General features: G+C 39.0%; 1 protein-coding gene across 2 annotated transcripts; it reads right to left on the bottom strand.

Moving 5' to 3' along the window:
- Nucleotides 1–25: 25 nt before the first annotated feature.
- Nucleotides 26–8,913, bottom strand: LOC145224325 (uncharacterized). Of its 2 annotated transcripts, none has more exons than XM_080090795.1 (7): nt 8,718–8,913; nt 6,330–6,435; nt 5,727–5,824; nt 5,152–5,220; nt 3,019–3,136; nt 2,314–2,471; nt 26–1,648 (listed from the first exon to the last, which is right to left on the bottom strand). In XM_080090795.1, exons 1-7 carry the CDS (start codon nt 8,854–8,856, stop codon nt 405–407), a joined length of 1,932 nt encoding a protein of 643 aa, XP_079946921.1. In that variant the 5' UTR covers nt 8,857–8,913; the 3' UTR covers nt 26–404. The 2 variants fall into 2 exon arrangements, with proteins under 2 accessions (XP_079946921.1, XP_079946920.1); XM_080090794.1 differs by having other exon boundaries at nt 3,019–3,169.
- Between the last annotated feature and the right edge of the window lie 4,069 nt (nt 8,914–12,982).

The raw sequence follows: 12,982 nt of genomic DNA on the forward strand, positions 1-12,982 counted from the left end.
GTAGCAGGAGGACGACCAACGCACAAATCTTTGAGAGTGATGTATTTATGACAAACAAAAGCAATTCACCTTATCAAGTCGTTACAGCGAGTTTGCGTAACGGTAACGTCACAGTGTTGAAAGAATGTTCGAAAAAATAACGAGAAAGGTTGAAACAATGGAAACCGACAAAGCAATATCAGAGATTATGTGTGAAGTGAGGCCAAAGTAGAAACCGAAAGTTTGTCCATTTTTCATCAAAGCCAAATAAAAATCAATTTAAAATGATGAACGTATAAAGCTGCTCATTAGGTCACGTGATATCAACTATGAACTTTACGAGGAATTCGTTGCTAAGCAACAACCAGAAGTATTTGATCACAGTTTGGCAAAATGTGGAAGGTCCGATAGTGGTTAGGTCGATGTCATCTTCTGTACGACACTGGCTGAGTCGGTTTCAGCCCAGTCGGCGGCTTCATTGGGTTCTTAGAACCCTCAAACATACGTGCACGGGCAGACACTGTGCTGTTAGGTTCATCAGTACTTGGTTTAGCGGTTTCGCTGCGTTGTTTCAACCCTTCAAACATCTGCCCTCGAGCGGAAACACTATTAACAGTGTTACCACTAGATGTCCCGTTTGAGCAAGGGGATGGTTTGCTTTGTGATCGCGGTTTCATGGCAGTTGGTGGTTTTTGAGCTGCTGGCTTTTGTGGTTTGTCTGGTTTTACCGCTGGTTTGGGAAGTGTCGGCTTGGCAGGTGTCGGTTTAGGTGATGCAGGTTTGATTGGAGTCAGGGGTTTTGCTGGAAGTTGAAAATTTCTGCCAGTTTCCCTTTTTTCCGCAACAGTCGGTGGTGAACCACTTGTCTGTAAAAACTCGGTCTGCGACCGCGGTTTGGTCGGCAGAGTAGGTGCAACTTTTGCCTCGCTCGTGGGTGTGGTTGGTGGGAGAGGTTTCTTCGCAATCCTGGAGGTAACTTGCTTCGTCGTGGCAGAAATTAAATTAAACCCTCCCGGAGTTCGAAGGGGGGACATAGTGGATTGCTGAACATGTTCCTCAGTGTCTTGGTACATTCCGCCCTCCAAATCCTCATAAACACTCGGTACTAGTCCACCTATGTCACGTGACAATACGGGAGGTGGTTTCCCCTGTCCCGGAGTGGGGGGAAGCATAGTCCGTGACGTCATCTCCCAGTCTATTGCGTCATTGAACGATGGAAGAGGCCGCTTGATCATGTTCGGTGACGTTGGCAGGTCTGGTTGCTCGTAGTTCGGTTGATCGTCAGAGACGATGCCATTAGAAAAACGCTGGTTTGTTTGACTAAAGTTATTCGTCTGTGATCGGCTGAAAAAGGGGGCGTGGTCCCGTTGGAAAAGGTTAAGCTTTGGCCTGTTTGGTAAATTGTTTGTCGGCTTGTTCGAAAATAGCGGATTATGAGTGAAACCTTTACTCTGCTGTAGGCTTTCGCTTTTGTTGGTGGGAGGCTGAGGGGCCTGTTCGGTCGGACAACTGGATTTCTTCTCTAGGCGTTGCTTTGTAAACCCTTGGAACGGAAAGTTATGCGAATGATTGTGTTTATCAGGAAATGGATGTTGAGTGGAAACTGGCTCATAGAAGTCACAGCTCAGGGTATCAGGCCTCGGTGGTGGCAGCGGTTGGGGATAAGGGTCTGCATCATCAAAAATAGTCTTAACCAGTTGCACTGGACAGAATAAGTACAATGATATGACTTTCACGAAAAAAAATGTTTTATCACTAATGATGACATAAGTTTTTGTCTAAACATTTAAAACAAAAGCATGTTGCTGTAAACAACTATTTGGGCTAGGATATTTATCAAAAGATTGTAATCGCACCTTCCCTAATTGTTTTAAAAATATGTCACACTGTAACTCTATGCTGTAACGCGACAAGTAGAAAGCAGATTTTCATGTCAGTCAAAAATATCCAAATAAATATTTGCAACTTTTACACCGATCAATCAACAAAATTGGTTTCTGTTTCAACCTAACAAGCAGTTTCCCGGTGACCTTAAAAAGCGAATCGCTTATCCCGTAATTTAAGAGCTTGGTATGAAAGGACCAAAGACATTGGCGTTGTGCTTAGAGCTGCTTTGAGAATCCCTAAGGATAACATTACCGGTTTCAGCGTCCAAAGCATTTTTGTTGCTTAAAATGTCCAGCGATTTTAAGTGTAATCCCTATATCGGTAATATTTGATTGATTCCAAGCAATGGTGCTTTTAAATATCCGATGAGATAAAATTTTTGAGACATGTAAATCAAGCGACAATATAATGGTGCTTTTTGAAATTCCACCAACTCTGTACCCGTACCTGGGGCTGTGTCGAATTTTTCATAGTAACCCTCGTCTTCAGCAGTGAACACGTGGTCAGGGGGTCGCGGCGACGCAACGTCATCAATAGGTAAAGATTGCATGCTGCCACTCGAACTTGTGCTCTGTGATGACGTCACTGAGTTGGAGGTCACCTTCCTGTTAAGGTCAGGGGTCGACAAAACCGTTTAGTTACATGTAAAGCATAGTTTCGTGGTTCAATCAATCATTTCAACACGACATTTTGAAACTATCTAAAATCATTTCTTGAACTTTGCATGAAATATAGATCTAAGCATTTTTTACACATTTGGCGATTCTTAAACGCGGTAATATATTAATGAATGTTGCACATTTACATCACAGAATTTTAGTGTTTAAATGAAACCAGCGTGAAATAGGGAACGGTATTGTTAGTTGTAATGCACGGACCAGGAAGTAACCGTAGATTGATGTGTCACCGAATTGAAAACAAACAAACAACAGGCTGTGACATCACAGTAGGCTACTGTTGTTTTGAATAATTTATTTATAGATTTGCCACGTTACGCAATGCAAAGCAACTTTCGATGTACTTTCACTCTAAAGATTTGTTACGTCATTAGGTGCAATACGTTAAAAAAGACAAAGAAAAACAAGACAAAACAGAAAAAAAGGAAAATTACTCGAAAATGTTTAAAAATTTACGAAAGTAATATTTACTTACCCGTGATGGAAGTTTGTTTTCGTTTTGTCAGAGAAACTATTTGGACGCTTGGTGTCGCCAAGGTGTCCCATCGGTGTGGGTCCGTTTGGGGAGCCTGGTGAATTCCCTGGACGTTTCTCTGGTAAGGATCGGCTCATTCTTAGGTTATTGGCTGTGAGAAGTCGGAAAGGCGCGTGAATGCATGACGCAACTTGTTACGCGGTTACTTAACGTCGTTAAGACCAAAACAGAGCTAAATCGTGAAATAAATTTGTTCTGCGCATGCGCACTGACAAACTGGAACGCCTTTGATTGGTAGCAAATTTTTTAAGTCATGCAGTGCCTAACTTGTATGTTTAAAGGCACCGAAGAAGGGATTTTATACCGTTTAGTTCAGGGGTGGGCAACCTTTGTTACTGTAGGGCCAATTACAAACGTCAAAATTGGATCGAGGGCCGCACATGTGCATCACACAAAGTGATTTTGATTTGTTTCTTATCGAATATGCTTAATTACAAGTATAGTTCGTATTTGATTCTAGCCACGTTTTGCCAGATCGCAGAAAACTAGCATCAGGCGCATTAATCAACTCAAAAATATGTAATAATTGGGCTCGTTTGCCAGTACTTATGAAATCCAAGCGTCTCTGCGGGCCGCACAAGATTTAATGAAGGGCCGCAGGTTGCCCGCCCCTGGTTTAGTAGATTGCTTAAACAGATTGTTCAATAAGAAAATGCTTAAACAGATCAGCCAATTAGAAAATGAAATTACAATTTACGCAATAAATTTGGTAATATGATTTATTTTTTATTTTATTTATTTTTTACGACAATCAGACGACAGTCCGGAAACTGAAAACTATCGTTTGTCGTGTCACCATACGAGAAATAAACGTATTTTCAGATAAAGGATAGACGACAATAATATAAACAAAAGCGGAAAAGCGAACGAAAGAGGCTAAATGTCAATAGATCGGTAGCAGAAATCAAAATCTATTACATGCGCGCAAATATTTGTGAACAGCATGAAATAATGACAGTGTATGAGCGTCTGTTAAATCAGGATGACCAAATAGCATGAAACGAATAATTGCACCAGGAGAAAGATTGGAAAGAAATGATGCGTTAAACTTTGCGCTTTCTGTCAGAATATTCGAAACAGTAGAGAACAAAATTGTGCGAGGACCAACCAATTGTGGACAATTGAGAAACAAATGTTGCGTGGTTTCTATGGCCTGACATGCACAAGGGCGAAAGTGGGATTGATATTGAGTGGGCTATGGTTAAGTCGAAGCATGCAATGAAGGGCAGTTGACTTAGGACAAGAGCCAGACAGATGTAAGGTTCTGACTGGATGCGTAAAGAAAAGTTTTTTAACTTTATTTTTAAAAACCGAAACAGATTTTATCGATCGGATTTCTTTTGGGAGATTATTCCACAAGCGGATAGTTTTGGGACAAAATTAGTTGAATTTGGTACTTCTGCGGCACGCAATGGGGTGGATTTTGAGGGGGTTACGCAAGTCATGTTAGAATGAATTTTTAATGTATTCAGGAATGCAGCTTTGTAAATATTATGGTCCTATGCGATTTAGAACTTTGTGAAATTGAATGAGAGAGTGAACGTTGCCACGAACACGGAGGGGTGTCAAACCAAGGTCCTGTAATATTTTATCATACGAGGTGGTCTTCATACACCCTAAAATTAGTTTGGCTGATTGGTGTTGCACATTTTCTAGTACTTCACAGTCAGAGAGGTTACAGTTATCGAATACAATGTCGCCATACTCAAGTGTAGGAAGAACGCATGACCTATAAAGGGTTAGGATGATATGCCGGGAGACTGTGTTAGATATTTTGCGCAATCGGTTAACTTTGATTTGTGCTTTGTGGCATATGTAGCGAATGTGGTCGTGCCAAGAAAGTGTTGGTGTAAACATAAGGCCGAGATACATATGATTTATTGTTCTAATATTGTTCCAATTTTATTTTTGTAAATTAAAAACATCGTATCAAGAGTTGTAAAATGTCGATTTAAACATTGTCAATTTTGACTTTACATGCGTTTGTATCAATATGAAAGCGCCATTTGAATTGCATTGCAAGCCATTTTCACAATAACATGCATTTTAATTTATACTTATACTTTTATTCACCTGTTATGTTGTATTTTTCAATTTCCTGTTTAAAACACTCTTTCCATGATTTCATTTCTACTTCAGTTTCTAAACAAGAACATATTTGAATTGACTGAGTTATCCCAAAATAATAAATACGTTTTTAAAAAGAAAGTTGTACAAGTAAAAGTCATTCAGTCACATCAGATGTCAAACAGAACACACACGTTGTATTTAATCACTTAAATTTAAGCAAAATGTCGCTATCTAGACAGACACGCGTCAAATTAAAAAGACTACTTCCCAACAAAACGGTGTAGTTCCAACCGTTTTCCAGGGGATTTGTCTGTACGCACTTGTCTATCATTTAACTATACGCGGAAGCCATACGAAAAAACGTGTACGAGTCGAAAACACAAACTAAAGCTTCTGTTGAAATCTTAATACCAGTAGTTGTTTGAAAAGAATAAATTGTATATTTTTTAACACATATACACATTAATTTTAAAGAGCTCTTCTGGCAATTGTATTTTTGCAACGACGTTTCGACGTCCTATACAGATCGTCTTCAGGGTAAATAACACTGAATGTGGAATTTGAAAACAATTTTGTACCTGGAGCGAAGTAGTAAGTTCGTCCGTCTGCGGATTTCGGATAAACCTTGAAAACGTATGGAATAGCTGTACATCGTTCTTCCTCTGCTGTTATCACCCTGGGTTTCAAAAAATATATTTTGTTAATACAAAGCATCCAAACTGGAATCGTTCTAAAAGTTAACTGCTGTTTGGTAAAGTTATTTTGCTGATATTTTCTGTTTTGCATGGACGTATTTCTGGCTGGTATGACAACGTTTTTACGCCCACGTATTTTGTTATTTAGTTCTCTGGACAAAATCGGCTACTTTGCTTCACATAACAATAATTGAGGCAAGAAATTGTTTTCATTTAATACATATTAATCAGTAAGCACAGTATTTTAAAAACATTTAGAACTCGAAATTACTTGCATTGACTACAAACTGATACCATCCAACAAGCGTTTAGGCGGTTCTCGAACCCCAGGTCAAAACAGTGGCTTAGAGTAATTAACAAAATCGATTGCTTGTTTACGCAACAACTGCTGAGCTACTGTACGAAAGTAAATCCGACATACTGATATCGGTTTAAAGATAACCTAGAGTGTTTGAACAGAAACCTCTAATGTGTGGACTTACATACCTATTGCTGTAACCCTGAAGTGAGAAAGCTCCTTGTGGAGACTTGGAGCTCAAGTCTTTGTAATAATAAACCCATCCTTTTAATAAGATGAAAAATCGTTTGTCGTCTGAAACCGAAAACAACGTTTGTTAATTATTACACAATTGTAAGCTTAGGAAGAGGGGATTGATTTGATATCATGCCTTTTATAGGCTTTGTGTATTGTGATTTATACAAATAAATAAGCGTGTTTTCTGGTCCGCATAGAACGCTTCCGGACTGTTTCCAGTAATATATAAAGGTTCATCTATAGCAGGGACGGGCAACTTCTCCAGTCGGCGGGCCTGATATGGGAAAATGAAGTACTTGGCGGGCCGGATTCTTGAATCAATACATTAATCGCGCATTTATCCAGTGATTTAAAACGCATTTTGGACCTAATAAACCAAATACAATCAAGAACGTCACAATCACAATACAGTCCAAACAATCTAACTGATATTATAAAATTATTCACCACAGCAAATTTAATGCATACACAACAGACTTAGATACTGCTGAAACACTAACTAGGCTACAAGTGTGGAAACAAAGGAAACCGTGAAAGCAGGCCACACACAAGGTTGGCAGTTATGTCGTAACAATGGATTTATGGTGCAATGGTACGGCGGGGAAGTTTTTTGCTATTGGGGAGCGTTACTGTCCGTTACAACTATAATTTGACATAGTAAGCAAGTAGTGGGGATTGCGGCAGACTGTGGCTGCGGGCCACATTATCATGTAAGACCAGAAACTGTCTGTGGGCCGCTCAAAATCCCGTCGCGGGCCGGATCCGGCCCGCGGGCCGTATGTTGCCCGCCCCTGATCTATAGGCTAAATATTATGCAAATTTATTTTTAGTTTACCAAGTCGAACAGAACTGATTTTTTTTATTGAATGTAAACATAAACAAACTCTCGTCACCAGCTGCACTGATGAGACCTTATAGGTCGAAACAGTGTGCACTGTCTGCAGCTTATCATTTATTGGCTCATATGCTTTTACATTGATACTGTGACACTGAGCCGACTTCACTGTGGTTCCCAAGCAGTTGCTTGGCCACTGTGAGCCAGTTTCATTTGTGCTGTATGCCCAGTTGTGGCATCGCACAGACTGGGTGATGTATGGGGTTGTACCCTGTTGCTCACCACAAACTGGAGTGCCGTTTGATGGCTACACTAGCCAATGCGGCCGATCTCTCGTCACCAGCTGCACTGATGAGACCTTATAGGTCGAAACAGTGTGCACTGTCTGCAGCTTATCATTTATTGGCTCATATGCTTTTACATAAACAAACTACAAACATGAAAAGTTTAAAAAAGTTAATTAATAGTTATACCAAAAATTGTAACTACAGGCAGTCAGAAACAGTAATAGTCAAAAATTGAAAAAAATATGTGCCACATTTCGATCATCATCAGTGCAGGTGACAACAGTCATTTTTGAAACGTCTGCATACTGATTCTATATACGCAAGTTCTTTGACAGTTATGTTTATGAATAAATTACTCTTTATGCCCTTGTATAGTGTATGAATAAATTACCTAAATGTGCCATATGTTCTAAAAAAGATATCGTACATATTGTCAGACACTCTTTGCTAACCCCGTTAAAAGCATGGCAATGAACGCATGAGTGCCATATGCAGCCTGTGTTCTAAAGTTTATGCTGCTGTTAGTACTTGATTAAGTGGTAAAAACCGTTCGCCGGAAGCTATTTTATTTCCTTATACCCATAATTATGCACAGCAGGGAATAAACAAGCGAAAATCGATTCTCAACAATGTTTTCCAGGAAAACAGATGATAAACGTTGACGATCTGCAGTCAATCAATTTCAGGCGATAAGGGTTTGTGCACTGATTTTGCAAATTGAGATTGTTGTTATTAGTAAAAAAAATGCTCTCCAGCCTAAAACGTTTATTAACGCGCATAACTTTCATTTTTATGACGTCAAGTACGTCACGCACTAAACGTGGGAGGCAAAAGTTCAAACTGGTGAGCCGTCATTAATCTACCTCAGCCAATTTACACACGCAAAGCATGTGTCACACAGAATGTTTACTAACGAGTTCGCAAAACATTTTCTGCATTACGAATTTACAATTAGGTAACTGATGTGTATTTAGATGGTAGGTCTAACATTTTCCCTCTAGAAAGTTGTGGTAACGCTTTTAAACGCCAAAACTGGAACAACACACTGGCCTGCCAAATTGGGGGAAAATATCGTAAACATTTATTCCTCAACCAAAAAGTGGGCATTGTACGGCAACTCATGGGACAAGACCTCAAGACCCCCCCTGATTACTCCATATAGTGATCGAAATGTTACCCTTAACGTTTTCTCGAGAGAAGTAAACACAAAAACTTACAGTTGCTTAGCGGAGTGAATGGGATTTTGTTTCGACCCGACTTTTTCAGCATCCATCCCCGCTTTGTCACTCCTCGTTCCAAATTCAGTTGTTCTGCTGGCAGGTTCTGGTAAGCCTCGGGATATTGAAATTCTGACATACTTTTCAAATATACTTTTTCAATTTTAACACATCTGTTTCTGTATTAGACGTTACATAGTTCTGCAAAAGTATGATGTGGTTTAAAATGTTTTTAGTATTTCAATTGGTTATTTGGCATTGGTGTCACAATCTACTTCTCGCAATAGGTAACCTGCGGCAAAACTGTTGGTTCGCCACATGAGGATTTCAACTCAATTATCGTACAGTATAAAGATATCCGAATATTGTACAGTTTAAGAAAACTTGCAATACAAAACAGTATATTGACACAACTATCGCTTAATGGTTTATAACTGTAACCCTAACACGTTGCTTGTACTTAGCTGTACCCAGTCTACGGTACTATATACTGAACTAAAGCAGCATAGCGGTCTGCAACCAGGAGATGATCAGGACCCGTTGTTTACAAACTGATAACCTACGTTGACTTATACGTCACTGTGTACACTACTGAGGTTTCCTACAGGTTCAATCGCAAAGCGATAATTGGCTCAGCATGTCAAGAAAAATCTCTCACCGTTTAGCGAATTAAAGCCTATCACATAACCGATTATAACGCCGCGTCTACCGAGCTACTGCATCTGCATTAAAGTGCGTTCACAAGCAGTTCCTCCTACGGGTTGCGTAGTATATAATGACTAATAAATTGCGTAAGCCAGCTGAAACGCTATGTCATTGAGTCATCCATAACATTCAACAATGCAACTAGCAAAAAATTGCTATTTGTTACATAGGAATGAACACAGGAAATACAATATACACCTGCAGTGTTACATATCCATGCAATGTTATTGTCAGATTTGTTCAAGTAATAAAATACGAGGAAATCTGTAAATAATTAACTGTCCTGGTGGAATCATATGGAATTGACATCATGGAGAAAGTTTGTTTAGCGACACATAATAAAGCGATGTTTTATTTGAACAAGAACTTCCACAAACAAAACTCTGGCATTAGTGGTATTTGAACTTTAACACCAACGCGAATTAGGTCCCAAACTTTTACAGTCTTATTGAATAAAGCACAACAAATTGGTCAAAAACAAATGTGAGCTGTATCTGCGTTCTGGCAACTTGGATGAATAATATTCTTACAGCGTAAAATTTTTGATAATTTTCTCTGGAAAATCCGTGCGGTTTTTCCGGCTAAATTTAAACTTTGGTAAATTTAAATTCCCTAAATTAGCTTCAAACCTCTTTCTCTTTATTTTTGACTCAAAATTTTCCAGCACCGCACTGACCACTAATCTATCCAATATTTATCATATATCCTTAACGTCACCTTTACCCTGAAGATTCTGTTTAAAATGAAATCCCTTCTTTGCGCAGCGTACTAAGGCTTGATGCATTATACGTGACATGACGACCCAAGCAAGCGCTCTCGTTGCGTACGATGTTCGACTGATACGTTGGTTTCGCCGGAACGTCTTTTGCCCATAATTGCTGTAGCAACTGATGTTAGCACGTACATCTTATCATCGCGCTCTATGACGATGCAACATGGGTTATGACGTCATACTGCGGTAAAACCCGATATGATACGTGGTGTAAGGCCCAACGTACGGTAGCTGCTTCCTGGGTAGGTTTCGGTGGCAATCAAAAGTTCAAACGTTCAAGAATGAGGGGTCCGACTCGTTGGTAAGGTGCGCATGAGTTATAAAGAGCAAGATGGAAATGTTTTGCAACTGTTTTAATGAAACAGTTATGTATATTTAGAGACAACATATACGGTCTTTGTATCTTTAAAGTTGTTGCCAACATTTAGCAACACGTATAGCATGTAGATTAAAAGCACATTACCACCTCTAGTGACTATATGTTTTACCAATTGTATCAAACAATATAAATGTGTCAAAACTACACACCGAAATGACGCTTCTTTTTTGAAATAACTTCTTCACACTATTTTATTCATATTTATAGCTTTTTTGCCTTTTTAATGTTTTCTTTTGCAAATCTACACATCAACTCGCATTTTAGTTTAACTCATTACCACAATTTGCACAAATTTAACTCAAACAATGCCAACCTAAATGTTTCCTACTTCTCACACCCTAATAACTCTCTGTTCATTAAGTGGCATTCTATTCTGAAATCAATAGATACTCTGCAGACTGACCAACACAACTTCAACCTTTTTTGCCTCAATGTTTATTCCAGCTATGAACTTTAGAATTTTAACGCCTGACGCAGATCACTCCTCCTTCTATTCCTGGCCCCGTGCATGGCTTGCGCTACTATTTCCGTCTATGTAAGGCAGCCAAACACGGGCTGTTGCTTCCTTGAGCTGTGAAAACCGGAGAGTAGCTGATGTTCAACGCCCAACTAATATGACCTTATGGTGGACTAAACATGTAAAAGTCGTGTCACAAAAAAAACAGACGTGCAGATTTGGTTTTACAAAGACAAGTGAAAAACTTGGTGACAGAACAAAAACAAGAATGACTGATCGGCTATAGCGCTTCTTTTACGTATTATCCAAATTACTCCTTGCTCACAGTTCATCTTATAAGGAATTGCTCACGTCTATCATTTTTGGAGGCGTTTCCGCAGACGAAGTACTGCTCACTCTCACTTCTTGGTAATATACGTGTCACTGCAAGAAAACAAACAGCAAATATAAAGTCACACACTTCCATCTTTCCTTGCTATTACTAAGAGGATGTATATAAATAATTTTATATGCAAGGAAATTACGATAAATATCAACTTTTGAACCAAACCGGGGTTAGGCCGAGAAGCAGTTATTGCTGCGGAGTGAGCTATCACCTTCTAGACATGGGAAAGGTTGACTTAAAGTTTAAAATCACGTCGAAGAAAAAAGCAAAAATTGGAAAGAGTTTCAGGAACCAGACTGACGTCAGCGCATCTGCATGTGACTTTTGAATAGTTGGATGTCGTGAACTTCTCTCTACCCCAACGCCTGGCAGTTATACGTGCTTTATGGCATAGAGGTGCATTTATGATGCGAAAACGGTAGTTAATTTGACGCGACTAGGGATATACTACTATAATGTATATCGGGGCTTCAATAATCAGTTCTGTATTATGTTTCATTTGTTCTGTGAGTAAAATGGTTACAAAATGTAAAAGAGTGAAACAGTTTGTCTCAGAATTGACACTTTCAACTCTTAATCGTATGGATTCTACAATTCTCCCCTTGACATATTTGCAACTTATTACACAAGATATAGAATGAACTTATCTACCAGATGTGACAGTACAAGCTCCCTACGTACAAAACAAGACTAAACGTCTGCTCTAAATACCTTCGGTCAACGCCAGGTCTTCAAAAACAACCATAAGTTCTTTGACCAACTGGCGTTTAATTATACAAAATACTCGTCTTTACTAAATATGCCACCGGTTGGATAAATACTTAACGATTTACTTGACAAACGCACTTTTAACTTCAAGGTATCATACATTTGTCGAAAACATCTGTACAGCAGATGTAACACACATACACCACTAGTTAAGACTTAACACCTACACATCTTCCAGCAATGTTATGAACGGAAAAAGGAAACACGTCATTTTGAACACATTACGTTGATCGAAATAATCTCTACCTGAAATCCAATGATAAACTAACAATGTAAATTCGTCATCAACTGCCAACATGAATCGAAAACAGTGACGTCACCTGTTACGTCATATCCGTGCTCAATTGTAAGGTCCGTATATGGGTTACATAATCATTGTCAAAACAATAATACTGTTTTATAACGAGGGACAAGTTTATATAATTTGCATGCTGAAAATAGGCATGTGCCAATTTAAACAACATTTCTCGTGTAAAGATTTTCACATTCAAATAATGCCAATCGTAAAACTACTACAATCCAAGACACGGTAAAGTGAAAGCCTCTCCATGATATTAAAAGAAACATTCCCATAAAAACACTAAATGTCCAAAATCGCACAACCAAAATAGTTATGCTTATTTCTTCTCTAGGTTAAAATTCTTAAAGTTATGTTTCCATACATTATAACGTGCTTTGAACTTGTTTGCGAAAACCTGTGTACAAACGTTGCTTCCAGTATACACAAAACCCTACCGTAACAAACTGCCGCACAGCAAACACGCCATCTAAAAGCGACACACCACGTGCAAGTTGTAGT

The sequence above is a fragment of the Phallusia mammillata genome, chromosome 4 (assembly GCF_965637545.1).
Source record: "Phallusia mammillata chromosome 4, kaPhaMamm4.hap1.1, whole genome shotgun sequence".
Taxonomy (NCBI): domain Eukaryota; kingdom Metazoa; phylum Chordata; class Ascidiacea; order Phlebobranchia; family Ascidiidae; genus Phallusia; species Phallusia mammillata.